Below are 27,679 nucleotides of genomic sequence, written 5' to 3'. Positions count from 1 at the left end.
CTCAGGAGAGAGGAACACGAGTGTGCAGCAGTTGCTGAGCCCCTCAGCCAGCCCGGGGCTGCTGTACCTTGTCCTTTTCACCCTGCGGTGGGTGGGCTGAGGGATGGTGGACATCTGACTTCCCCTCTGGCAGTGCCAAGCAGCACAGGCCCCCTCTGGGGGGCCGATGCTTGCAGTGAGACTTTTTCCCTTCTAAATATGGGCCCCACACAGCTCTGCCCTCTCCCATTAAGCAGCCACAGCCAAGTTTTAATCATTTAATTAACACTTGAAACACAGCTTCAGGGCAGAATGAATGGCTTGTTTATATAGTCATTATCAAAGACTCAAAAATTTAAAGAAATATATATATACTTCTCTCTAACATTTTTGTGGAAATTAAAAATCAGAGGCTTTTGGTCTCTCCATTTGCACTAGATCAAGCTCATTTACCCCAGAGGACAAAGAAGAGTTGCTCCTAGATCCTCCCTTTGTCCTCTGTCCCACCTGGTGGGGAAATAAGAGATTCTAACTTGAGGAAAAGGAGCTTGAGTAACAGAGAAGGGAGGGAAAGAGGGAATTTGGGCTCCCTCCCGCCTCCAGCAGCTCCAAGGCTGCTGCCAGGACCTGGTTTCGCAGAGGCACTAGCCTGGTCCTGGTTCCCAGGGGCTTGGATCAGGAGTTCTGAGCAGAGTGGTGCTTATTGACCATCTTCTTTACCCCAACTCGAGGGCAGGCACAACACGTACCCAGCAGCGGCTCTCCATTACCCAAAGGGCAAGGGTAGAACATTGGTTTACAGCTCCAGGAAGGAAGTAGTGAGAGGGCCAGAGGAACCTGGGCTCTCCACCACGTGGTCCCAGCACTCATTCTCCAATCTCCTTGGTGGAAAAGAGACAGCTAATGGTAAGGTTCCTTGCCAGACTCAAGCCTGAGTCACTCTGCAGCCACACGGGCCAGCTGGGAAACCAGCTTACCTAGATAGGGGGCACAGGCTGAAAACAGTCACTAAAACTCCTGGAGGACAGATCAGTAGCAGAGACTGGTTTCTTGCGGGGGGCGGGGGCGGGGGGTCAGCAACCACCCATCCTGCTCCCTTGGAGCATGGAGTGTCCCCCTTGCACCCAATGACTAGGGAAGAGCATAGAATAGGATGTACCTTTCCCTTCCCAAGCTTGTCACTCAGTGTGAGCTCCCCCCAGTGGAGCCACCTGTGCCGAAAGGCAGCTGCACAAAGGCCATGAACAGAGGCGAGGGAAGAAAGGTCAGGGAGGAAATCTGTAGGGCTGGGCCTGGGCCCGCTGCCCAGATAGGCCCTCTCTGTGCTAGTCTCCCGGCCACCCACCTCCTCAGTGATTCTGCCCAGCTGAAAGGGACACAGCTTTGTCCCTGAAGAGCTGTGCCTGCCCACCCCCAACCTGATCAGATGAAACAAGGGACGATTGCCAAGTGACCCCCAAGATTGCTCCCTATATTGTTCTGTCCTCTAAGGACAGAGCCTGCGACCACCTCCCCTCTGTTTGCTCCCCACCCACAGGCCCAAGCAGCCTCCCACTCCTTGTTCCCTGCATGGAGCACCTAGCGTAACTGGAAGGCAGGCGGGTGGTTGGTGGTAAGTTGAGGCACAGGAAGGCTAACCCTTGCTGCACCTTTTGTGCTTTGGAATTCCACAGCCTTGCTCCTGCCTCCAGCCTGTGGGAATGCAGTGACTTGCCCACCTCCGAGAACTAAGAAAGGAGCAAACTGGATGAGAAGGAAGGGATGGTCCCAGCTATGGGCTGACTGCCGGGGATTGACGCTGCCGCCATGTAAACAGGCCCTTGGAATGTGGGTTCATGGGCCCCGGAGGGTGGACATGCAGTCTCCTTTTGAAAGTGCTTTGATTCCGGGCTACAGGGTGTGCATGATTTGAACATTAAAAAAAAGAAACCCAAGGGAGGTATTCTCCCAACTCTGACCTCCGGGCCAGCAGGGGGCGCAGCCGCCCACTTCCACCAGCTATCTCCTTCAAGATGAGGCTAAGGCCAAGACTCAAGTGGCAGGCGCCGGAGGTGACTCCATTAGGGAAAAGGCATGAGAGCTGGATGACTTGGAGGACAGGGTCAAGACCAGGCTTGCATAAATATCGAAGGCCGTGGAGGTTAAGGCTGCAGGCATCCTCTCTACTAGGTTAAGTCTCTGCCACATCCTCTCATCCTTGGAACTGCTCAGGTCCCTGAGATTGTATTCCTGGGAGGGGTCAGCAGTGCCAGTGAGATGCCTGGTGGTTAGACCAGCTCTTTCTGTGGGTCTGTGGGGGGAAAAAGAAGGAACATTCAGCAAAGGGCCTCCCCACTTGGTTCTGGATACTAGAAGCCCAAGGCACATCCCTCAGCGCACTGACCAGGCTAGCAACTCCATACTCCACAAATATTACCTCTGACCCTACAATTGTCCCCACCTGGCAGTGAGGCGCTTGAGGCTAGGACGGGTAGCCAAAATGGCTAAGTTGGAATTCAAACTCTGTAGTTCTGGTAACAAAGCCCCACACAAGAGGGATAACGAGGGAAAGAAGGGGAAGGGTCTAGTCAAGGAACACGTATAGAGGGCCCATTGGACCCATGGTAATGGACAACAGGGTGGATGGGCAGGGCAGAACAATGGGGGGGGGGAAACTTGGGACAACTGTAATTGAGTAATAAAAACACAGTATGTGTAAAAACAAAAAGCCACCCAAAAAACCAACCCCCACACACAATGCTTCTTCACAGTAGCTCAAGGGAGACAGTTCACCCTCCCCAGACAGCCTGAGACCAGAATAGTCAAAAGATCTGAGAGCAACCCGATGGAGGACCCCCACACCCAGCCCCATCACCAGCAGTGGGACCCACGCGCTGCTGCTGCCCACTGTACCTGAGCCAGGCAGATCCAGCTTCTCCGGGCCCACCAGCTGCACAACACCTCCATTCTCGGCCGGCTCCCCCTTAGTCCTGCCCTCAGCATGAGGGAGCCCATTGGTCGGAGGAGCAGTGAGGGGCTCAGCCCGAGGAAAGCTGGGAGAGGTGGGTGGGGGCACTCCCACAGAGGGTTTGCGGGCCACAGGTGGGGGAGCCTTAGGCGATTTCTTTGAGGTCTGCGGTGGTCGCTGCTCTGAGATGCTCCGAAGTTCAGCCACCAGATTCCGCTGGAGGTCAGCCTGGTTCTCAGGGGACACAGGCCGCTCCAACTGCAGCTTCTTAGTGCCCTTGGAGAAGATGAAGCTGGCCATAGAGGCAGGCGACTGGGGAGACCGTGGCTCTCCCTCAGGTGGCCCATTGGGCTGGGCACTCACAGGATCCTCTTTGGCAGCCAGACTGGAGGCCTTGAGTCGGATGGCAGCATGCAGCCCTGGGGAGGGGGCAGGTGCTGGACTGGCCCGCCCTGACAGGGCCCTTCGCAGTGGCTTCTGGGGGGCTGACGGCCCCGATGCTGGAGTTGGAGCCACTGTAGGAACACCCACAGAACGCAGCCGAACCATCTGCAGGAGGGAGGGCGTGACCAGGGGGGCACCAGCCTCCTCTCTGGGAGCCCCATTGCCCTTGCTGCAGCCCACTGGTTCCTTCCGAGGAAGCTGGGCTAGAAGCCCTGCCACAGGACTGTCAGGGAGGGCTGGCGGAGCTGGAGGGTCTGGGGTGCCATGGGGCTGGCTCTGAGAAGAGACGGTGGTTGAGGGCGAAGCAGCCAGGCAGCTGAGAGCTGGAGGGTCTGAAAGGCCTGCAGGCTCAGGGCCAGCCACAGAGAAAAAGGCTTCCTCTGGTGGGGGGAAGTCAGCCATGGACAGGTCCTGCTCCTCAGGCGCAGGAGGTGGGGGTGGGGGCCAGCTGGGATCTTGGAGGGGCTCCTCAGCAGTCTCTGGGACAGATCGGGCCTCCTCAACCACCTCCAACTTCTTATTGGGTGGCGGGGGTGGATGATAAGAGGGGGGTGGGGATGGTGGGGGTGATTGGTCTTTGGAGGCAACAGGAGACTCCTGTGGTGGGGCCAGGGAAGTCTGGGGGATAAGGGGGGACTCGGGACTGGCATTGATGGTAGCAATGGGCCCAGGGGCCAGAGCAGGGGCAGCCAGAGCAGGGGCAGCTTGGTTAGGATTCTTGGGCTTGGAAGGAGGTGGGGAGAAGGGAGCCAGCACCTTGGGATGAGGAGGTATGACAAACCTGTCACCAAGGGTGGTCGACATCTGTGGACCAGAACGGTCAGAGGGGGCTGGGTCAGAGAAGGAGGAACACAGAGAGGTAAGGGAGGAGGAGACAGAGGCCCCGGGAGACCGGAGGGAAGTGACACGCTCTGGTTTAGGGGGTTGGACCTTGCCTGGGGAAGCAGGTGCCCCTGCTAGACCCTTGGGAGGGAGGGTGGGGGTACCACTTTGGCTCGAGTACCCACTAGAGGGTGAAAGTGTCCGTTCTGGGGAGCGTGGAAGGTGCCGGGAGCCACCTGGAGACAAGCCAGGCACCCAGCTGCCTGCTGCATTGGATGAACAGGGGGCTGCCCCTGTCCCTTCAGACCCACCAGTGGTGGGTGGCCGAGGCAGCTGTGGCTGCTGCTTCCGCTCCGGCTTGGGAGGCAACCCCAAGGGCCCATCAGGGGCTGCTGAGCCCCGCTGACGGAGTGAGTAGGTCCGGCGGGGAGGAGGTGGGGGCCGCTTCAGCTTACGTAGGGACACGCTCCGGCTGGACAACTGCCCACTGCTCCGAATACTGACAGTATCCGAGGCCTCAGCAGTGCTGCCCCCACTGGGAGAGCCCCTCCCGCTGCCCCCCTGGGGTGGGGGTGCCACACTATTGCTAGCTACAGAGCCCTCTGGCCGGCCCTCAGAGCCACCCTTAGAGGACAGGGTGGAGCCATCAGACACGATGGTGTCAGAGGACTGAGAGTGGCTCCAGGTGTCACTGGAGGAGGATGGGTGGCGGCTGCGGGGCTGTGGGCTGGAGGCCGAGGAGAAGCGGCTCAGTGAGCGGACGGAGGCCGGGCTGGCCGAGAGCAGGCTGCAGCGGCTCAGTGTGCGCAGGCTACAGCGACCCAGAGCCACCACATCCACTGTGGGTGGCAGTACAGCGTGTGGGATCAGTTTTGACAAGTAGGTGGCCTGGGGTGAGATGGACATGGCTGGGCTCAGAGGCTCTGGAGGCCCTGCCCCTCCTGTCAATCCAGGCACTGCTAGGGACATGGGCCGGGTAATTGGTGGAGGCTGAGCCCCTGTGGACCGGCCAACAAAAGTGTCATCCCGATAGACGCGGTCGATGTGGCGCTGCAGTATGGCCTCTGCCTTGGGCCCAGCCTCCGCCTCTGCCTCCAGTGCCTGCAGGGACACCCGGACCCCTGCTCCTGAGGCCAGACCTGCTGGGCGGCCATCCACCGTGGGGATCCGCACAGCATCCCGCGGACCAGGAGGCCGAGGAGTGCCTGGTGCTTCACGCTCACTCCGCAGGCCTGGAATGGGCAGGAAGGACTTGGGAGTCAGCAGACGAGTTGCACAGGGCTCCCCACCCACCACTGCTGCCCCCCCAAACCCAGGGCTCACCGAGTTCCTTCTGCACATGCTGGGGCAGGCCCAGTACCGTGCTCCGCCGTTCCCGCCGCCGTCGCCCTGACTTCCCTGATGATTTGGAAAATGAGTCATGGGGTCGAAAGGTAGAGCCTGGGGGCCATACAGGGGAGAGAAACCATTAGAGCAGGTCTCAGGACATTCTGGAGAATATTAGTAACTCCGCAAAAAAAGATTTCCATAGTCAAGTAGGCGTGGGCAAAGCTAAGTTAGACAAAGCTAGGCACTTCTTTTCTGTAAGACTTCTGCAAGGCTTCCCCATTTCCTAGGTCAATAATGATCATTTCCATGTAATGAACACTTATTATGTGTTAGCATGCTAAACACTTGGTATTCATTTCAATAATATAAGTGCTCTTGTCTTCATTCTTATAGAGCATCAAACAGAAGCTCAGAAAGGTTGAAAGTTGGCCCAAGGTTACACAGCTAGTAAGTAGCAGTATCAGGCTCAAACCCCCCTTAACCGTCCTGCTCCGCAGTTAACGTGCATCCTGGCTGTCCAAGAGCACACAAGGTACTCTGTTTCTTGAATTCACTGAATCACAGAGCCTTGAGAAATGCTAGATGAGGAGGAAAGCGGGAAGGAAGCTGCAGGTGCTGGAACCCAGACAGTGCCTGCCCACCACCCCTCCACCCTGTCCAAGAATCCCGGCTGGTGGGCAGACACCTTTGCGCTGGATCATCTCGGAGCGGATGGAGAGAGCATCCTCTGCCGTGGAGCTCTCAGCCATGTAGGATGTGGTCTGGCTGCAGAAGGAGATGCTATCTTCATCTGGCCCTGTCCTGGAGGACTGTTGAGGAAAAAAGGAGATCAGGCCCTGGCCTCAGACCAGGACCACCCCCAGAGGCCTGGGTGGGGCTTACTGTTGCCTCTACAGGGCTCCCCCTTAGAATTTCTGGCTCAGATTGCCCCCAGCATCACCTAGCACTGAGCAGACACTTCGTGGTACAGGAAGGAAACAGATCCAAAAGGGTCTGGAGACATACTTGCCAGAGACCAAGAGGGAAGGAAAAGGAGAATCAGACTGAGCGGGGGGGGGGGGGGGGGGGGGCAGGGCTCACCTGGAGGCTCTGGGTGTCTCCACGGTCCCAGCCACCCTTGTTCAGCTTCTGTTTCTCTGGAAGATACCAGAAAAGTCTGTTGGGCTAGGCCTCTCACCTCGGGAGCTGAGAGGAGCGCTGGACAGGACAGGAAGGTTACCTTGGTGCTGCAGGGAACGGAGCCCCTCCTGGGCCTGTGTGTGCAGCTCTTCCAGGTGAGGCAGCCGCCCGCTGGGGAAGAAGACATTGTCCTGGTGCTCGTCCACTGCAGACCCAGGCCCCTGGCCAGGCCCTACACTCAGACGTTTGTCACTCTCGGCCTTGGCTGAACCTAGAGGGATGGGAGAGGAAGAGAAGTGAGGCACGAAGGACAAGGGCACTCAGTCTCCAGGCCGCGCACGGCCCCTGCACATACATGCAATGCCCACTCGGCCAATCTGTACACACAGCCCCATGTACACATACAGACTACATCCCCAAGCATGCACAGACCTGAGTACCCACACCACACAAAAGGCCCCATACAGGACACCACACTGCGGGCCCACAAGCCCACCACATATGCACACAACACCCACAGGCCTCATTATGTACACAAACAAAGCACCCAAATATAAACACGTTTGTGTGTACTGCACACAAGGGGCTGTGAAAGAACACACCCAGCTCCCATGTATACACACAACATCCACAGCCCCCGTTCCATATATACACAAACAATACCCAAACACACACACAACTGTGTACCCACACGTCACTCAGGGCCCCATGCAAGACACCAAGTACCCACACAGACCATAGCAAATACATTTCTCTGATCTCCAGACTCCAAGCTCCACTTACGAAAACAAAACAAAACAACTCCCTTTTCATAGACACCTTGGCCAGGGTCCAGACAGAAGAGACCATGGGACACTAGGAACAGGTGGTGGCTAGCAGGGGTCATAAACAGATTACCAAGAAGTATTAGGGAGGAGGAACACAGTAGGGACATGGCCTCTGGGGTCCCCTACTCACCCATGTGGCTGTCCTTAAGTAGAAGAATAAGCGAGGTCGGGGAGAAAAGGGACCCAGGCCCCTACACCCCCCAGAAAGGAAGCTCCAGACTCTTGGGATAACAGTCCCAAGTATTCCCCTCTCCTGCAGCCATCCCCCCCCCCACACACACACACACACTCAGGAGCCAGGGATCCATTACAAATGATCCTGTTACAGGCCCCGCCCATTGGGAAGTTGGTCATCTAATCCTGGGAATGGGGGACTGTGTCAGCACTTTGCAGCCCCAGCCCCCCTTTAAAAGGAACCCACAACACAAGCAAAATAGCTGAGAGGATCATGTGACCTTGGCAGTACCTTGTAGAGGAGCAAGAACAAAACAGGCCCTCTAAAGGGCCACGCCCACAAGTCAGGGTCTTCCGTGGCCCTTTCTCCCTTCCCCAGCCCGTCCTGCCACAGCCAGCTCCAGCCCAGGGAATCCGCGTGAGTCCCACAAAGTCAGATCTAGGAGGTATCTCAGTGGTCCTTTCGCCTAATCCCAATCTCGATTTTATAAATCGGGAATAAGGCTCAAGGAGGAAAGGAATTGCCTAAGGTCACCCCAACAAATCAGAGTCAAACTACACCACAGGACTAAATCCCAAGTTCCCAGAGGGAATTCCTGGGTCACACGCAAACTGGGGACCCTCTGGCATCCACGCCTTAATCCAGGCTTGAGAGGTCAGTTCCTAGAAGTGGGCATCCGTCCCTCCCTCCAAACCTTCACCCCCCAGGCCTCTAAACAGAATTCCATTGATCATGCTCCCCAATTTCCAGTGGAACTGCTTTCCCCTCTACTCTGCTCCCCATATTCCTTCCTCCCAGACACACTGCCCAGGGAGAGGGTGCCCTTCCTCTCAGAACTGAGGTATTGGAAAGTACCCAGTAAAGTGTGGGTAATCCTTGGAGGCAGCCTCGCCCCAGGGCTGCAGGCTTCAAGGTCAGAGACACCTGGATCCATCCTCCCAAACACAAGCTGGGCCAGACAAAGGGAGAGGCAAAGCAGCTGGACAAAGGCGTGGCAGCGAACAGGGGAGTCTGGCCTCCTTACTGGGCCCCATCCCCCATCCATTACCCTTCCCCGGCCTTGATCACCCCATTGTACATCAGGGTCTGGCAAATGGAGGTGTCGGGGATCCCTCTTCTCCCCCAACCCGGCCACATCCACTCACCCTTCTTCTTAAAGAGCCCGAGGAGCGCGGGAAGGTGGCGGCCCCGGAACACCACCATGACGGCGGGCGCTAGTCGGACCGTCGCTATCCCGACCTCTCCAGAATGCCCGGCGAGGCGCCTTCCCCACAATCCAGCACTGAGGGATGCAGTCCGCTGGCCAGCCCAGCTGTGCTGCGCAGATCCCGGGCAGGGAAGGGAGAAGGGCTGCTCCCCAGGTCCTCCTCCCACCTTGGCCACTGGCCCCGCCCCCCTACCGACCCCGCCCCTCAAGTGAAGTGCAGGGACAGGAACCCTCTCAGGCTTACAAAGTGGCGGCCAGGACCTGTGGGTGCTTGGCTCTGGTGGGCAGTATGACTAGGAGGGCTGAAGGTACTCAATTCCATGGCCAGACCACGAACCCTGTCCCCAAGTCCTTTTCTGAAGAGTCAGGAGCCAAAGCTAAGGCAGGGTTCCCAGTTGCCAGATGGCAGGTAGAAGAGCCACTAGACTAGACTTGGCATGGTGCCCACCCCAGGCCCTCCTGGCTGGTGAGGGTAATTCCCTGGGGAAGGAGTTCAGAGCTTGGAGCAGCCAGGCAGAAGACCAGAACGCCTGTGGGGATGGCCCCTGAGGGGATGGCCAGGCCATCAATGGAGAGGCCCCTGCAGAGGAGGCGCCAGCCCAGGACACGGTACTGGGAAGCCAGGGAGCCGCCCAGAGCAGTAACCCTCATGTGTTTGTTCAGCCCCACACTTTCCGAAGGACTTTCTTCCCGCTTAGGCAATGTGACAGCAGCAGCCCAGAGAAGCACTGTGAGCTCCCTGAGGTCACAGAGCAGAGACAGGCCTTCAGCGCAGACCTCCCACTCCTGCAGGCCAGGATTGTCCCCATTGGCCTCACTCTGTGACTCTGGGACTCTGCTGGATCACCAGGCAGGGAGAACAGAATTAGCCAAGAAACCGCTCATAGGTGAGGGCTGGAGGGAAGCAGCAGTACTTGGAGGGGGAACTCAGGTCCAGGTTCAAATCCAGCTCCACCACACACAAGTCGTGACTTCATATAGAAACAAAGCCAGTAACTCCTCTTTATGAGATTACTATGTCCATTCATCCAATCAGCAAAAACTTCTTAAGTTGGTCCTAGGGGCTGTGTCTAATGGAAAACTTTTTCCTGTTCACCAGTATATCCCCAGTGCCTAAATCAGTGCCCAGTAATACTGTGAGCTCAGTACATGAATGAGATAAACTAACAATATAATTTTAGATAGGGAAGACTCAAGAGCTGTGACAGGAAGAGGGTGCCTTCAGGGGACATCAAGGAAAGAACATTGGAACCGAGGCCTGAAGAATGAGGAGCCAGCCAGCAAAAGTACGGAGCCTTCTAGACAGGGGCATCGGCAAGTATAAAGACCTTGAAGCAGGAGCGGTAGGTTTCCCAGAACAGAGGCCAGTGTGGCTGGAACACGGTGAACCAGGGAGAGAATGGTGGGAGGTAGGAGGGGAGGGCAAGAGCCAGATCTGGTAGGGCCCCATAGGCCTTAGCAGAGCCTGAATTTCCCCCAGGAGACTGTCCAGTAAAAATGAAGGTTAAGCTGAGTAAAGACCATGTTAAAAAGAGATCCCCCTAGCAACTCCAAAAGGTGTGACTAAGTCTGTGGAAGAGAAAGCCTGTGAACTATAAAGTGCCACTGCCCCCCAAATGGCCTGAGGACATCTGTCTCATAGCACCCTTCCCTCCCAGTCCCTAGGGATCTAAGAATTCCCAGTGACTCCCATGCTGCAAGATCCCCCTGCAGACGCTTCCCCCTTTGCTGTCCCACCTTTAAGACCAGTCAAGCAGATGGCGGAGCCCCTGCCCCCTGGAAAACAAATTTCTGTGGAACTGGATGGTACATATCCACAAATCACTGATATCTAAACAATTCTAAGAAGTTGGCATTTTAATCCCCATTTTACAGATGAGGACACGGAGGCCAGAGACGGCAATCATTATCACGCTGGTAAATGGCAGGGTAGCTTTTGCACTCAGGACAACTCAACTCCGAAAGCCATCTTCTGTCCACGGTGTCAGCTACAAACCTGATCACCCCTCTGCAGAAGAGCCAAGGGACCCCATCCCCAAAACTGCGAGGTTTCTTTTCTCTCTTTAAGATTTTATTTACTTAGAGAGATGGGAATGGGAGGGAGAGAGAGAGGGAGAGAAACACTGACATCAGAGAGAAACATCGATAAATTCGTTGCCTCTTGTACGTGCCCTGACCAGGGACCGAACCCACAACCCAGGCATTTGCCCTGACCAGGAATCAAACTGGCACCAACCAACTGAGCCACACCAGCCAAGGCAATTCACATTTTCTTGACCACATACTTTCCTCTTCCCTCTCTCTTAGGCCAGGCCCATCCACCCCTCTTATTAGTCCCACTCAACCAGAAAAGAGCAGTAGACTAGCACTTGCAGGGTGATTAATTCGTGCCAGGCACCATGCCAGGTGCTGGTGGAAGGCAAACAGTCTCTGCCCTCATGGATCTTACAGCAACAGCCCTTCAAGGCAGGTACTCAGAGATACTCTCCTAGTAACTGGTTATTGACCTGTGAGGCTCAGAGAGCTAGGTGACTTCCCAAGCTCTGACTGCTCCAAAACTGGAGCCTCTAGCCACGCAGAGTGCCGTCATCCTCAGCTTCCCCCTAACCAGGGAAACAAAGGGCTGAGCTCCAACTAAGTCAGGGATAGAAGCACATCAGTTCCTCAAGGTCCCAAGCCCACAGCTGAGAGTCAGGGCCACAGCTGCAAATTCCCAGCCAGATTCAAGGCTCTTACTCTTGATAACTAACCCTGGTTGCCCCAGCAACGCCCCTGCCTTCTCCCACCCACAGCTAAGCCAGAGCCTGAGGCCTCTCTGAGACAGGGGAGGCACAGGTCTGCACATCCGTGGCTTGCTAGGGGAGGGGCTCAGCAACCCGAATCTCAGATGGAGGGCAGGGACCGCACAAAGAAATCCAGGCCTAGAGAGTGGAAGGACCCTTGCCAAGGGCACACTTAAGAGTCCATGTTCCAGGACCTTCTACTCAAGGAATCCAGAGGTGCAGCCTAAGCGTCCCCTTCTCCTCTACCTGCTTGAAGGAACAGGCTTCTGAGAAGACACCTTACTTCCGGACACGCCCCCCCCCCATAAGGCACACCAGGAAGCACACGTGCACGTTCACGAGCTTAGATCTGGTCCACCAGCAGAGGTAGGCGGGCACACACCTCCAAAATGTCCTACTGGGCCCAACCCCACAGGTGGGTGCTCTCAGGACCACATCCACAAAGCACAGCTAAGCCCCCCAGTCCACATTCTCTTCACGCACGAGCTGGACTGCAGACTCCCACAGGGCCCTGCCAGGTGGCTGTGTGCACGAGCAGGTAGGTGAATGTACCCACCACTCTGGGGCTTTCCTGAGCCTGGAAACAGGGCGAAATGCAGGGGGGAAGCCCCAGCCCCCAAGGCCATGCGCATGCGTCTGCACTGTCTTGGCAACATCCTCCATGGGTGAGGCCTCAACCTGCCCTATTCCAGAGCAAGGGGCGGGGGTGGTGGCGGCGCACCCACAGCCAGGCAGGCCTGACTCAGAGGACAGGAATGAGGGGGGCGGGCACAACTGCCCAGGTGGCCTCTCTCAGGAACTGGAACCCTCCAGGCCTGACCTTGTCCCCCCTCCACACCCTACTCCACGTTCTAAGTGTGCCGCTGGACAGCCCAGGAGCCAGGACTCAGGGTGTTCCGAGGCTCTCGGTCTCGACCCCTGGCTGTACCAGCGCAAAAACCATAGCGGTAGAGGGCTGGGGCCTTCCCATGGGAACAGAACCCAGAGCATATGCAGATTTCATTCTTTCAGAGGCAAGACAAAGAGGACTGAATATAACAAAAACTTTCAGGTGGAGACACTTTTACACTTCTCAAAACACTTTCTCTTCTAGTCTTGTACACACCTAACAAGAAACCTGAAAGGTGCTTGTGACACTCCCTTTTTACGAAGGAGACACCAGGGAAAGTGACTTGCTCAAGGTCACCCAACCAGGAAGTGGCCCAACCCACGTTCAAATCCGGGTCTCACTCCACACCGGCCTTAGCAGTCCTAAGTCGGACGGAGTTAAGGGGTGGGGGGCCGCAGCCTAGGTCCTTGCCCAAAGAGGGGAGGCTCTGCACCCACCTCTGCAGAAGGGGAATCCCCCTCCTTCTTTCCCTCAGTGGGAAGCCCCACCCAGCAGAGGCAGAGCTGACAGGCCGGTTCTAAGATAAATATTGGGGGGCAGGGAGTGCCCCGGACAGGGAGGAAAGGCTCCCATCCCGAAGGTGCCTAGGGGAACGGCAGTAATGCAGGGAGGAATTAGCTACAATAACATTAATAAATGTCATAATGAGTTTCCGGGTCAGTGTCTGCTCCCAACAATGATATAATAATCTCTTTCAGTAAGGGAGCAATTCTGACTTTCCAAAGCCCTTTCCTTTGTTCCTTCAAGGAACGATTATCCTCCTATAAATGTCAGAGAGGCCTATATTCAGCCACCATGAAGCCAGGAGAGGAAAAGGCTGGGAGTCAGAGGTCTGGATTCCAGGCCTTGGACAAATGAACCAGTATCTCTGGGCCTCAGGTCTCCTCATCTGTAAAGTGGGACTAGCCCACTTCACATAGTGCCTGGGAAAGTTAATGTGAGTGTGGGGCAGGTAAGGGGCCTTCTCAGGCCCTTACAACACAAAGATAATAAACTAGCAGTTAGAGAGTGCCAATTAATTGAGACACACATGGTCTCACTAAGTCCCCGTCATCATACAGAGGCACTCCCCGAGGGTCAGTGACTTGCCCAAGGTCACACAGCGGTAATGGCAGAGTCAAGATGTGAGCCCTCTGACTGGCTGAAAAATCACGTTCTCACGCCACCAGAGGCTTCCTCTCCCACCCACTTCCAGAGCTCTCTTCAAATCTCAAGTGGACTTAAGGACCATTAAGATAAGGTTTGATAAAGGACACTTAACATAAGCTCCCTACCAGGTCCTCAGTGCCTTAGCCCCATCTGACAGCCCTGACCCCCCTGTTTGGGAGGGAAGGGAATTTGAGCCCAGACCAGATATCCCCCCTGCCCTGGGAGTCAGGAGGCCTGGGTTTGAACTCTCACCGCCCCTCAGCTGCAGCATGATCCCGGCCAGGCTCTGGCCTTTTCGGGGCCTCATTTTTTCAGCTGTGAGGTGGGAGGGTTGGAAAAATGCTTTCTAAAGAGACTGCAGTATGTATGGCTTTGCTCCTAGAAGGAAGGGTCCCTCATTTTGAGTCAGGGCCTGGGGCAGCAAGGAGCTCAGCTTATCTCAGATCCCTCAGAGCGGAGGGGGAAGCCCAGGGCTCCTACACACAAGTTCAGACATACAGTTGGTCACAAGGCTCCCGGCAGGAAAGGGGAGGAGACAGGGAGAAGCTGGGTGGAGGGGTGGAGGTCAGGAGGAGGAAGCCATCTCCTAGCTGGGAGACCTACCAAAGACCCCTGATGCCCCCAGTCCAGGCGCAGGGATGGAAAGAATTTCAGGTGATCTAACCCCACCAAAGACTTAGCCCTTCCCTCAGTCTCCTCATCTGCAAGATGGGGATGATAAACCCTACCAAGAGGAGGGCCATGCGGAAACCTGACAGGACAATGCGGGACAAGGAGGCCCGTGGGAGTTGGGGGAAATTCCCTGGGCTCCCAACTCCACTCCTCCAACAATCCCCCGAACTGTCCAGGACCAAGCGCCCCGCGGCCCAAGGAGGTGAGTAGAGTCTTGGACCAGACAACCCCAGCAGGTTACACAGCCTTTCCAGCAGTGAGGAGGCCTTGCCCCTCCACCCTCGCTCTCACTCTTCCCCGGGGTCCAAGGGCCTTTGATCCATGGGAGCAATCCTTCCTGGAATCTCTCCCTCTTCCCACCTGCTCCCTCTCTGAGCCCTAGGGGATTCCATGCTTAGTGCTGAACTCCCTCCCCTCCCTCACAGCACTTCCTCCACTTGTGTTCCTCAGAGTCCAAACTCCCTGGGGCCTCAGGCTTTCTAGGCCCAGAGGACTTGCAGGCCCTTCAATCATAAGAAGAAACCCATCTATCGCTAAACAGATTGAAGATACAGGCTTTGGAATCTGACAGGCTTGGGTTTGAACCATGATTCAGCCACCTCCTTGTTGAGTGGCCTTGGGAAACTGACTTCACTTCTTTCAGATCCAGCTTCCTCATCTGTAAAGTGGGAAGAATAACAGCCTTTAGCTGGAGGACCAATGAATCGATGTAAAGTTTAGCAGGAGCCTCGTTTTTATCTTTGCGTTACTATTTCTGCTACAACCCCCTAGCCAAGCAGCCCTCTCTGGCCCTTACTCCCTACATCTGATTAATCCCAGGTCCTAGCACTCCTGTCACCTCCTCTGCAGTGTCTCTGCAGCTGCCACTCCTCTCCATTCCCACAGCCCCCACCCTGTCCCCAACCCTCACCTCATCACCTCTCCCCTGGATTACTGCAACGGCTCTGACTGCTCTCTCTAGCTTCCACTCGTACCACCCCACCTGCCAACCTGTCCCGCCTTGTACTTGCCTGCACACAGCGCCATCTTCCTCACACAGGACTTTCATAGGCTCTCCCTTGCTCAAACACCTTCACTGGCTCCCTATGGCCTGTAGACTCCAGCCCCCTCTGTTTGCCTAGCCTTCTTTCTTTTCCCTCATCCTCTCACAGATGAATCAAATGGATAAGTACTCATGTCCCAGTCCCACACCTGGGCCCGAGACAGCAGAGGCTGAGGCCAGGGAGGCCTCAGAATCCTCAGCACAAGTAAAACCAGACTGAAGTTTGCATTCACAATGGAACTTCTCCCAGGCACAAGGAAAGGGCCTCAACTACTTTCCTCTCCAACCTCCATGCTCAGTCCCAACTCCATGCCTTCGCTCACAACCACACCCCAGAGAATAAATGTATCTCATTTAATCAACGATTCAGCACTCATTCCAACCCTGCAGTTACTTCAGAGACCAGATTAAGACTATCTCCCTAGTTTTTGAAAACTGACCCCAACCCAAAAGCTTTCTGATATGTGGCCTAGAATACTCCCCGGCCCCCACGCTTACTTCTCTGTTGCCTTGACATTGCATCGGTTTTGGAGGGACACCTTGAAGCCTGGTTGACCCCTGAATTACAGCAAGAACTGGAAAAGCAGGCTGCTAGGAGCCCCTGGCCTCCTCCTTCAGGGCCAGCGGGCAGCAAACTGTAAACACAGCCCTCTTAATCTCTCTCCCCACCACAAATGGTCACAAGTCTGGACCTACAGTTGGTTCTCAGGAAACCATCAGTTTAGAGTGGCCATGAAATGGCAGATGAAGAACCCCACCCTCTCGATGCAGATCCCATGGGGACAGACAGGTGGGCAGAGCCTCGACTTCAGGAGTGCTGGGGCCGGGAGTGTCCTGGAAAGTCCTGGAGGCTCTCACCAACCCACCTTCTGAGGAATCCTCAGAGAACCTACCAGAACTTAACCCTTTTCCTACTGTTATTTTAATTATCATGATTAGTCTTCAAACCACAGCAGGCAAATGACCTTGGACAAGTCCATCTTCTCTAGACCTCAGTCTCTTCATCCGTGAAATGGCTAGCCACACTGTAAGGGTCCCAAGAAGTCACCTAAGCTAAGCCCCCCTAGACACCGCCACAGGAGCCAGGGAGGTCCAGAGAAGTGAGAGCAATCTGCTCAAGGTCACTAGAGCCCATATCACAGCCACACTGAGAACCCAGACCCCCAAATTCCCAGCGCAGGCTCTTTTCATGGCCCCCTGCATGGAGGGATGAGATCATCAGGTTCAGTTCAGAACCTCTAAGAATGTGGGCCATCCTGGGAAATCATGGGTGGATTTTCCCACCACAGTAGAGAGGGCTCCCCACCCCATCCACCCCCTTGGGGATTTCTCACTCCCAGTGGGGATTCTCTCACTCCCAAAGACCAGCTGATACCCACCTCTGTTGGAACACCCTTATCTTCCTGGGAGATTGAGGGGGCGGGGGCGGGCTGTGAATCCACTGTTCCGCCCATACCCCCATCTCTAGATTCACCAGGTGGGGGAACTAGGCACCCTCAACAGCCCCTCCTCTGGCACCCCTTGGGACTCTGAGGGATACCCTGAACTGCCGCACCCTCTCGGGGAAACCAGGAATTCCATTTCCCAGCTCTGGGGTGGGAGGCCTTCCCCATTCTTCCCTCCTCCCCCCAACTTGGACGCTGGAATGTGACCCAAGGAGGGATCCCGCAGCACGCTGGGAAAGGCTGTGTTCCAGCTCGGTGGCTGCACTGAAAGGGGGGAGATGCGGCAGCGACCACAGGGACGGCGGGTGGGGGCAGGGGCACTGAAATGCTGCGGTAGTGAAAGTGGGGGTGGGGAGGGAGCCCAAAGAACCAGTCCGACTCCCGATTGCGCCAGATGGATGTGGCCCTGAGCCTCCAGCCCCTGGTTTCCTGCTTCTCCCCTTCACCTTTGTCTCCCCTCCCTCCAGCAAACTTTCAGCCTGTTGGGGGCTAAAGCCTGGAAAACAGGAGTGTGTGTGTGTGTGTGTGTGTGTGTGTGTCACGCAAGTGCCTTAGTGTCTGTCTTTAATCCTGAGTGTGAGTTTGGTTGGTTGTGCTGTTCTGAACCTGTATGTACATCTGTGTCCCTAATACGTTGGGCAACTGTATCTACATGACTAATGTGTGTACGACTGTGGGTCTGAATCTGTGCGTGTGATGTAGTTCGTGTGGCAGTGTAAATCGTACACATAGGTATATGTGTCTGTCTCGGGATCTGTGCGTCCTACAGCGATGGTGTGGGTGTAAACGTGTATGTGATTTGATGTCTGCACGTCCATACAGCTGAGTGGGTGTTGTGTGTGTGTCTAAATTGTGAACATGTACATATATGCCTGCCCGTGGGTATTCGTGTGTACATGTGTTTCTGTGTGCATGTGAGCAATCGGGTTTATATGCGGGGAATACCCGGCCCCCCAACACTTACACCCGCCAAGCCCCGGGAGGGGGCAGCAGCGGTGGCGGTTTCTGCAGCAGAGAGACCCTCCTCCCGGTCTGCCCCGCCCCCACCCCGGCCCCTACCTGCCGGCCGCTTCGCCAACCGCCCGAACCGCCAGAAGCTGCGGGCCCGGGGGCCGCTGGGGGCCTTCCTCTTGTGGTGTGAGTTGCCCATGGCGGGCACGGGAGCCAGCACAGGGAACCTAGCGCAGCTCAACCAGCCGGGCCGCCGGGCCCGCAGCCCCGGGAGGCAGGCAGAAAGACGCGCGCGGGCGGCCACTGCAGGCGCCCCCAGCCCCAGCTCGGCCACGCCCCCAGGCCCTGTGGCCAATGGCCGGACCAGAGGCGGAGCAGGCGGAGGGGTGGGGCCTGGAGCGTCCCATAGGCTCCGCCCCCCAGGACCTGGGAGACCAGCTGAGCCACCCCGCCCAGAGCGCTCTGGGAAAAGCATGGCCTGTCCAGGTGAGGTAAGCAGGTAGCTCGCTCTCCCAGCCCAGAGGCCGCCATTCTGAGGACTGCAGTGGAATGGAGATAACTAGGAGCCGGGCTCCAGAAAGGAGGGGTCCAGATCCCTCCTGCTGCTAAGGTCCAACAAACATCACAGGTGTCTATACGTACAAATGTATCGATCTGACTGTATTTCTGTAGTAATGGCGTTCAAAATAATAGTAGTACCCTTTTACAGTAGTGTGTATTATGTGCCAGGAGCTGTGTAACTGCTTTCATGCATTACTTCATTTCATCCACGCAGCAACTATGTAAGATACTTTCATCATTCCCATTTTACAGATGGGGAAATTGAGGCTCCATGAAGTCAACTGACTAGTCCAGAGTCAAACAGCATTAAGCTACAGAGCTAGGACTCAAACCCAGACTGACTCCAATGCCCACTCTCCATACTACCACTCCTCCAGTGTATGCCCCTGCACGACCTTGAAGAAGAACATAGTAATTGGGAATTTGTAACTGTGTGCTTGAACATGGCTGTGTACATACCTGTGACCCTGAACATATAGTTTCCTCTCTACATAATCATCTGTATGTGACTATTTGCCTATATCAATATAATTTAGTCTGTTTCCAAATGTTTAGAGGTGTACTTTTGTGTCTCTGCCTGTATCATTTTGACTGTCTCTCTCAAGGTGGCTGGAGTCATGGGTTTTATGTATTTGACTGGGTAACAACCTGCCTGTGTACATGTCAGTGCAAATATATTTATCTATAAATTGTGTGACTGCAGGTGCTTTTGTGTATCGGTATGACCGTGCAGGTATGTTTACTGAGTGTGTGCCCATCTCTACATTTGTATGTGCGTGTAAGTTTAAGTAATGGAGAGTATAGTAGGTATACGTATGTGAAACTACCCATGTCTGTGTGCATCTCCCCTTGTACAAGTCTTTCTTTTTCAACCCCAGGCCAAGCTATCACCTCTTCTGAAAGCCTTCCAGGCTGTCATGCTGCCCCTCCCCTCTGTGTCCTCACAAGCACCCTTGTGCCCAGGGACCTTCCCAGAGCCCCACAGCCTGGGAAATGCCTCTCCTTTACCATCACTCTGCCCTGTCTCTCCAACTAGGGACAGCATGGTGCAGCAGAGAGAACGCTGGGCTGGGAGTCCAGAGCCCTCAGTTCTAGTCCCAAATGGCTCATCCTTTCTGCCACCTGGGCAAGCCCATCCAGTACACCACGGTGCCTCTTATGCCCAGGTTCCAGAACACCCTGTCCCTTCCCTGCAAGACGGGAAAGTCAAAGATGTTCTCCCCACCTCCCCTGATGCTCATCTCTTGTGAAGAGTCTGAGGCTGATAACAGTGCAGTCTCCGAGGGGCTGTGTTTTATCCATCCACTCAGAAAATGCTCATTGAGCATTCACTGCATAGCTAACTGTGTGCACAGGACTCCCTGCTGGGCACAGAGAAGAGGGTCCTAACGTCTTAGCTGGAAGAGACCCCAAAGATCTGCTAGCCCAATCCCCTTAACTTACAGACGGGGAAACTGAGGCCCGTAAGGGGAAAGGTAGTATGGAGGAGCATAAACGGAGTGGGAGCAGATATGCAAATAGCCTTGAAGGATGCCTGCAGAGCAGGTGCTGTGGCTTTCACAGGAGGCCGTGCAGGTGCTGCCCACACCCACCAGTTCAGCCTCCTCTCCAACCGCACCCCTCTCATTCTCAGAACTCCAGCTACACAAAGCTGCGTGCCACTCGCCAGGACACACCCCCAGGCCTTCACACATCTCCTTTCTCTTCCACCTTTGCCTGGAAGATTCCTCATTATCCTCAAGGCCCTGCTCCACAGTCTCCTCCTCCATACAGTTTTCCTTGCACGCTCTCCTCCCCCAGCTCAGTACTCTGTGCTCCTACAGGCATTAGTGCTGCCCACTGATACAAACCTGCTCGTAGCTCAGGGCTCCCCAGCACTTGTCTCAACCAGAAAACAAGTCCCTCAAGGGCAGTGATGGTCTCACTTCTCTTAGTAACTCCGGACTCAGCCTGGCGTCTGGAACACAGTAGGTGTGCTGTACGTGTTGAACAGAAACTGGTGGAGGTAGAGATGGTGGGGCTTGCATACTGGTGGAGGTGTTGATGATGGCAATTACGTACTGGTGGAGGTGAGGAGGTAGGGGCAGAAGAGTCCAGGGCACTCTCCCAGCCTTACATTCTTTCACAACAAAGGCTGCGCTTGCTCCATAGCCAAGAGCATGGGAAGAAGTAGGCAGTACGGAAGGAGTGTGCACCAGAACCCCTGGAAGCACAACACTCAGCCTGAGTGTCCCATGACCCTCTTAGAGAATGGTGGGGAAGTCTTCCCCCGGTGAAAGGCCTGGAGGAGAGGGTGTCTTAAGCAGACGGGAGGGCCTATTTGGAGCAGACCCCACCAGTAGCCTCCTGGGAATCATGCACTTTGCTGGAAGATTTGGGGTTTAAACCTCTTTGCAAGCTACCTCCTGTCCATACCAAGCACAGAGCCGGGCACCTTGTGAGTGGAGCTGATGGCCTTTGAGGAACGGGCCCCGAGGACAGTGGACACAAAAACATAGAGCGCAGTGGAATGTAATAAATGGGGAGGTGGACAGTGATTTCCCCCTCCTGCCCAAAGAATCTGTTTCCACCTGCTTCCTTCCCCAAGTGAGCCAAAGGGCTGGAGGTGGCCAAGGGGTCTTCAGATGGAAGGGAGAGGTGTGCATACCTGCCCTCCCCGCCCACCACGTTCAATGTGGCCCACATAATAGACAATGCCTCCTCTCATTAGCCTTTGGCAGCATGTGACAGGCCAGGAGCATCTGAGACAGCTTTTAGGGTTTGGGGAGAGGGGGATTTTCAAGGGGCAGGTGGGTGAGAGGAGGCTCAGTGTAGATTTTTCTAGTCACAGGATTTAGCCACCCCAGTTCAGCAAACCTTGCTGGCAGCCTTGATTCAGGGACAGGAGAGGAATAGAATAGTGGGGGGCAGGCTCCCCCCAGCCTGAGGGGATTTCCAGGAGAATGCTGGGATGTGTGCCATGGATACAGATTCAGGGCCTCCACAAGGATGGAGAGGCAGCTGGAACCGCCCGGCCCCAGAAGGTGTCCAAGGTAAGAGGGGATGGTGGCCTTCTTGGCCTCAGCTTCCTGCTCATCTTATCCCACCCCTGCTAGAGGTGCCTCTCTGGGACGGGATTTTCCATGTGGAGTCTGACACTGGAGTGGGAAGGCTGAGGCGAGCCTGGCAGGTGTGGGCCCCTTTTGAACCTCTAATGCTGGCTGGCTCTGGGACCTGGAGCAAGTCACTTCTTCCTCTCAGTCTCGGCTTCCCAGAGGCAGGTGCCATGAGGGCCATCAGTTCCAAGCATCTAGGACCTGGAGATGCTCACACATTGGGGGCCCGTATCAGATCACCCACCTGTCACCCAAAGCCACATAGTGCCAGGCCCTGTGCTGGGCAGAGGGGAAAAGACAGTAACCGCAGCCCCTGCCCTCAGGGTGTTCAGAACACCGAGGGATGATGACTTCTGCACCCCACAGGGCCCAGACAGCCGGCCAGGCCCAATCCCCAGCAGGCGCCCCGCCTAATTCCAGTGTTGCAACTCCGTCAACCCCAGCTTTTCCTTACCCTTTCACGTCAGTTCACGTGTCACCACCGCAGGGAAGCCATCCCCAACCTCCCCCGGGATCACCATGCTCCCTCTTTTACCACATTTTTTGATCCTTAATTGCCTCCTTGATCTTGGTTCCTGGCCCCCTCAGATTGTGAGGTTCATGAGCACTGGGACCTTGTCTCTCATGCCTCCCCCCCAAAACAGTGGCTTATAGTAGGTACTCATACCTAATATTAAATATTGAATAAGTATTTGTGAAATACGCTAGTGGGGCTCCCTCTCCTGTCTGGACCCAAGGCAGACAATGCGCACCCCTTCACAGGGGCCTGCAGGGAAGGAACCCAGACTCCTCTACGGAAGTCGCTGCCCCACTGAATGACACGCAGGCCCTTTCCTCAACAGGCAGATGTGGCATTATTCGACTGTACTCTCCTCCTCCACTTTCCTAGGATATCCAGGCCCCTGGGTCCCCATGACTTGTCCATGACCAAAGGGAGGGCTCTCCTCTTCTGGGGTAGTTCCCACCCCTCTATCCCCAGCCCCTACCAGCTTGCTCCTTCAGCCCATTCTCAAAGCGACAGAATTGTAGAACTAAAAGGGATCTCAGAGGCCAGAAAACCCTATCTTGGTCAAGACAGGGCATGTCTGGCCCAGAGTAGGGCAGGACTTGCCCAGGTCATACAGCAGAGCAGACCACAACCCAGGAGTCTCTCCACAACCCCACGCCAAGGGCAGCTCTGCCTGAGTGAGTGGCCAGAGTTCCTCTGGTTAAACCCGCTGGGCCTGGCAGGACGGCTCCTGAATTCTCACTATGGGTATAGAAGCCACGCACACGCCCTCGCCCCAGCCACTGCCCATTCCCCAGGAGAAACTTTCGGGAGGGCTACAAACTCCTCTCCCCAAAGCTGGTCCTAAGGTGCTACAATGGTTATTCCTCTCCAGAGTCAGAAGCACACGCAACCGCACATTGATTTGTTAGGAGAGCGCAGCGTCCGGCAGCAGGCTGAGCGCTTCTGTCACTGCCATGCTGTGACCGTCACTTCCATGCGGGTGGGGCCTTGCCTGTCTTGGCCCAGGTATTCACATTACCCGGGACGGTGCTGAAGACTACACAGTGAAGAACACGTCTTTTTCAGATGCGCGAAGCCGAGTGACCTTGATCAACTTACTTTCCCCCTCTGGGCCTATTTCCTCACGTATGAACGGTAATAAATGCCTATCTCCCGGGTTGTTTTGAGGACAGGGAAAACACTCACGAAAATGCCTAGCCAGGGCCTGGCACATAGAACCTTCACGTTACTTCTCTTCAAATCAGCCAGCTCCCTGTCCTTCTCCAACACCCTGCTCACCTCCTCCTAAAAGCCTCCCCTGATTATTGGGCTCCAGTCCTGGCACCTGGCCCAGAAACACTTCCTTCCCACACACATCTGTCTAAAGACCAAATGACATTTCTGGAAAATATGGATCCCTGTTTGTTTGCCTTTTCTTCTGCCTGCGCCCTCCTGTTGGACAAAGGTAAGACTCCACCTTCTGTGGGTTCTCAATAACCATCACCACCCCCAGTATGTGAGGTGTAACCAAGTGAGCTGTTTTTCAAACATGCATAAGGTGAACTTAGCTCATACCAAGAACCTGCTACTGTCTGGACCACGCTCTACAGTTCAAAGCACATAGTCTGTTATCTAATTTGATCCTTGAAACAGCCCTGTAGAGCCAGGATTTACTGTCTCTGTTTTTCAGATAAGGAAACTGAGGCTTGGAGGGGTTAATAACCTGCCGGTGTCTTGGTGGCCTGTGGCCTGAGGGGCGCAGACCAAAGCAGCAGAGCTATCCAATCAGCCCCAGAGTCCATCCTTTCAGACTGGGTCCTTAAATCACAGGTAATTAAACTTAAAAATACAATAATAGCAATCCCTTGCACTTCTATGGTGACTTCACCTTTGTATAATTTTCACATCCTCTCTTGTGAGAATCTCGGAGAGACAGAAAGGTTATAGATCCACCAAGGCAACGTCCCCTCTCTTTCCAGAGACAGTAATAGACTCGGTGAGGCCACAGAGAAGTTGCTTGCCCAACGTCACGGGGCCTACTGTAAGCCACTGGGCCAGAACTTGAACTCTTATTTGCCCGACTCTTCCCACTCTATCAAGTTCCCTCGCTTCTCTCCGGGCATTTCCCATCTGTAAAATGGGTTGGGTGAGAAGACCTTTAGCCTTACCCACTAGTCCAGGTCCTTGCGAGCGTTATGTAAACAGTATGAGTTTGGGAGGCAGATAATTTAAGTTCAAGTCCCAGTTTAGGTCAGAAAATTTTCAACCTTTTTCATCTCATGGCACACATAAACTAATTACTAAAATTCTGTGGCACATCAGCCCTGGCTGGTGTAGCTCAATGGATTAAGAATGGGCCTGAGAATCAAAAGGTTGCTGGTTCCATTCCCAGTTGTGAGCCAGTCCCCAGTAGGGGGCGCATGAGAGGCAACCACACATTGATGTCTCTCTCTCCTTCCCTTTCCCTCTCTCTGAGTAAATAAAAAAAAATTCTGTGGCACAACAGAAAATATATTTTTTGCCTATGTGACAAAGAAAAAAAGGTTTAATTTTGATTCAGTCACACCAGAAAGCTATTGCTGTGTTGGCTGTTGTCATTTTTTTATTTTGCAATGTAAGGGAAAAGAGGTCAGTGCCCCTGACTAAACAGTCAGGTATTGCATGTTTTTAAAATTCTTGCGACACATCGGTTGAAAATCACTGGTTTAGGCAAATCACTCACTCACTGTCCCCAAGCCTCAATTTTTTCAGCTACAATGGGTTCAAGTGAGATCATGGATACAGGGTTTCTGGCACATTCAGAATAATCAATAAATGTCAGATTTCCTCTCTTTTCTTTGTAAGTCTGCGCAGGACAGTGAGGGGAGCAGGGATTCCAGAAGACAGTTGCTCAAAGTTCTATGCCTAACTCCATCTTCCCTTCTTACAGTGGGGGACCCAGGTTAGAGGAGCCAAGAGCTGCATCTCTAGGTCTCTGGTTCAGAGAACGGGACAGGGGACATAAGGGCCTTCCCGGCACAAGCCGACCTCCCAGGGGTTTTCTGTGTACCTCTCCTTCCCATCTTCTCCCATCTCCATTTGAACATTTTCCCCGCTAAGAGTTAAACCTTCTTTGGGCTTCCCCTTCCGGACCAGCGGTGCCAGTGGAGATTAGAGAGATCAGGTTTATTTCTCTTAATAAACAGAAAAGAAGTAGAGCCAGGCAGGTGACAAGGAAATGACCAAATAATAGGAGGTTGGAGCAAAAGGGAGCAGGACTCGCTGCAGTCTACCTGGGGCCACCCCCAGACCTGAGGAAACAACAGTCAGGGGCGGGGGAGGTGTTTCCTACACGTGGGCTCAAATCAGGCTGACCTGCTGCCCAGAAAGCCCAGTGCCACCTGATACCAAAACGCAAGGCAAGGGAAGGCCTGACCACTGACCCGATGACCTCAACCCAGGCTGTTGGAGCAGGGACCCACGGGTCGGCTTTTCCAGCCCCTGCCTCCAGGCTGGTCCTTTGCTGCGGGGCGTACCACTATCCTCCAATCTCCAATCCTGGCGGTCTCACCGCAATCCATCCTGTTGCAGTGCTGACCCAGCGCTTCTTGAGTGAGACAGGGACAACTTCACATGGAATCCCAGCGGGGCAGCCCTGGACAAACCCCAGGTCCTGTTGGGACTTCAGAGCCCTGTGAAACACCGCTCACCAAATCCTCCCTCAGAACCTCGCCCAGCCATCCCAGCCCCAGCACCCTGACTTCCATCTGTGGCGGGGCTGCAGGGGAGCAGGGCCCTCATCCAAAAGGAAGATCAGGTCGGATGCCATCACACAAGAGACTTTTCACCCTCTTCCTGATCCCTGAAGTGTTCCTTTAATTCTCCTCCAGAGGAGATGGCTGAAGGACACGGGGAGGGTAAATACAGGCAGAATGGGATGGGCCGAACACGCTGCCACTTCCTCACCTCCGGTGCAGCAGCAGAAGCGAAATAAAGGTAGACTTCGGAGCCTGGCAAGCCCCAAGGGAGCCCCACCCTCTTGCAGAGACTCTTGCCCTCCCCCTCAAATGAGAGACAAAAACAGAGGGAGAAATGAGGGAAGAACCAAGTGAGTGGCCAAAAGAGAAGTGACCCCAGCAGGGATGGGCCAGGTCAGCTGCCCCCTTGGGCTGCCCATCCATCAGGCCAGAGGGAGCCCAGAGGCAGGGAATTAGCGATTGTATTTTAAGCACCCACCCCAGCCCAGACACAGCCTCTCAGTTAACCTGGGCCTCAGTTCACCCATCTGTAAACACACGTCCAACACAGGCATGTTTCTAACAGGGCTGGGGGAAGGAGAGAAGGGGAGGGGCGGGTGGTTCACATGGGTGAGCTCACCACCCCAGGAGGTGGATGTTTGCGGTTTGGCCCAGGTGAGTGGTGAGAGCAACCAGGTGGGAAAAGCTAACACTGTCAGATTTTTTTAAGTCTTTATTTTATTTGATTGATTGATTGATTGATTGATTTGAGAGGGAGAAGGAGGGAGGAAGGGAGAAAAAGAGAGAGAAACACTGATTTATCGTTCCACTTATTTTTGCATTCGTTGTTTGCTTATGTGTGCCCTGACCAGAGGCCAAACCCACAACTTTGGCGTATGGGGACAAAGCTCTAACCAACTGAGCAACCCAGCTAGGCAACACTGTTAGCTTTTAAAAGCCTAAAGCATGTGGGGCTGAAAACCCACATCCACCTAGCCAGCTGAAACACCTTTTGAAAGCAGGTGACCTTCCAGACCCAGAGGGACCCCCCTCAACACCACCACCAAAGCCACAGGGCCACTAGCCTCTCCCATTGGCCCCAGGCCAGGTTCAATTTCCGACCCCCTGACTCAGCAGAGGGCAGAATCTGGATGAGCCTAGGGGATGGGAGATTGCCTTACCGTCCCAAGAGCCAGACTGCCCGCACTTCCTGCTTAGGCCAGGGATCCCAGATCTAGCCGAGGGGACCCCCCCTTCCTTAATGCACAGTGTAGGCAAAGCTGAGGGTCTGCAGATAATGGGGTTGCTTGGGCTGAGCCCTGGGCCTTTCCACCTCCTCAGCACCAACGCCTAGCCTCACCCCCTCCAACAGTCGCGGATCCCCAGCGGAGCCACTCTGGACGCAACCTGGGCGCCGCCCAGCGCGCAGCCCAGGTGTCCGGCGCCTTACCTCGGCCTTTGCCCTTGGCCCTCCTGGCCTTGTCGTCCGCCTTCCTGGCCCGCGGGGCGGCCGGTTCCGCGCTCTCAGCCCCCGAAGCCTTCTTCTTGCGCCGCTTGCCCCGCAGCCAGTTGAAGGCGCGGCGGAAGCCGGACGTGCCCGAGCGGGACTTCTTCTTGCGCAGGGGGTCTCCCGGGCCCCCAGGCTCATCCGCCGCAGGTGCGGCGGGGGGCGCGCGGGCCGCCATGGCGTAGCGGGCGGACCTGGCGGCGGGGTCAGGCCCCCTGCGGCGGGGCGCCCATGCGTGGGTCGGGCGGCCGGCTACCGCGGGAGACGCGCCCCGGGAAAAGTTTGGGCGGCGGAGGCCGAGCGAGCTAGGAGCTAGCGGCAGGAGGGGCCGACCGGCAGCGGGCGGGGCGCGGGGGACGCCCGGAGGGACGGAGCCCGGAGAGGGAGCGGCCGCGGAGTGGGAGCGGCGCTGCCCGCTGCCCCTCCCCGCCGCCCGGGCCTGGGCGCTGCGGGGCTGGAGGAGGGCGAGGTTGGGTGCCGAGAGACGGTGGCCCAGTGTCCCCGGAGTCGCGCGGACTACCCGGGACCGA

The 27,679-nt window shown here is 55.5% G+C and overlaps 1 protein-coding gene across 3 annotated transcripts; it reads right to left on the bottom strand.

Moving 5' to 3' along the window:
- Positions 1–243: 243 nt before the first annotated feature.
- On the bottom strand, positions 244–27,647 carry NHSL3 (NHS like 3). 3 transcript variants are annotated; one of them, XM_053919967.1, is made up of 7 exons: positions 27,093–27,647; positions 6,741–6,911; positions 6,602–6,657; positions 6,207–6,330; positions 5,516–5,632; positions 2,872–5,424; positions 244–2,269 (listed from the first exon to the last, which is right to left on the bottom strand). In XM_053919967.1, the coding sequence occupies exons 1-7, from the start codon at positions 27,325–27,327 to the stop codon at positions 2,247–2,249; spliced, it is 3,279 nt and encodes a 1,092-aa protein (XP_053775942.1). In that variant the 5' UTR covers positions 27,328–27,647; the 3' UTR covers positions 244–2,246. The 3 variants fall into 3 exon arrangements, with proteins under 3 accessions (XP_053775942.1, XP_053775943.1, XP_045046732.2); XM_053919968.1 differs by lacking the exon at positions 27,093–27,647 and adding an exon at positions 17,889–18,094; XM_045190797.3 differs by lacking the exon at positions 27,093–27,647 and adding an exon at positions 8,788–8,993.
- Between the last annotated feature and the right edge of the window lie 32 nt (positions 27,648–27,679).

This window comes from Desmodus rotundus, chromosome 3, assembly GCF_022682495.2.
Source record: "Desmodus rotundus isolate HL8 chromosome 3, HLdesRot8A.1, whole genome shotgun sequence".
NCBI classification, from domain to species: Eukaryota; Metazoa; Chordata; class Mammalia; order Chiroptera; family Phyllostomidae; genus Desmodus; species Desmodus rotundus.
Note: the sequence above shows the minus strand (reverse complement) of the source record. Positions and strands in the feature narration are given on the sequence as shown.

Bases quoted from the DNA above. Each gene is read 5' to 3' on its own strand.
- NHSL3 (XM_053919967.1), bottom strand. From the start codon at position 27,327: ATGGCGGCCCGCGCGCCCCCCGCCGCACCTGCGGCGGATGAGCCTGGG. The intron at 6,912-27,092 runs GTAAGGCGCCGG...CCATCCCTCTAG, and splicing joins GGCCAAGGGCAAAGGCCGAG to GTTCAGCCAAGGCCGAGAGT. The intron at 6,658-6,740 runs GTAACCTTCCTG...GGTATCTTCCAG, and splicing joins CCGTTCCCTGCAGCACCAAG to AGAAACAGAAGCTGAACAAG.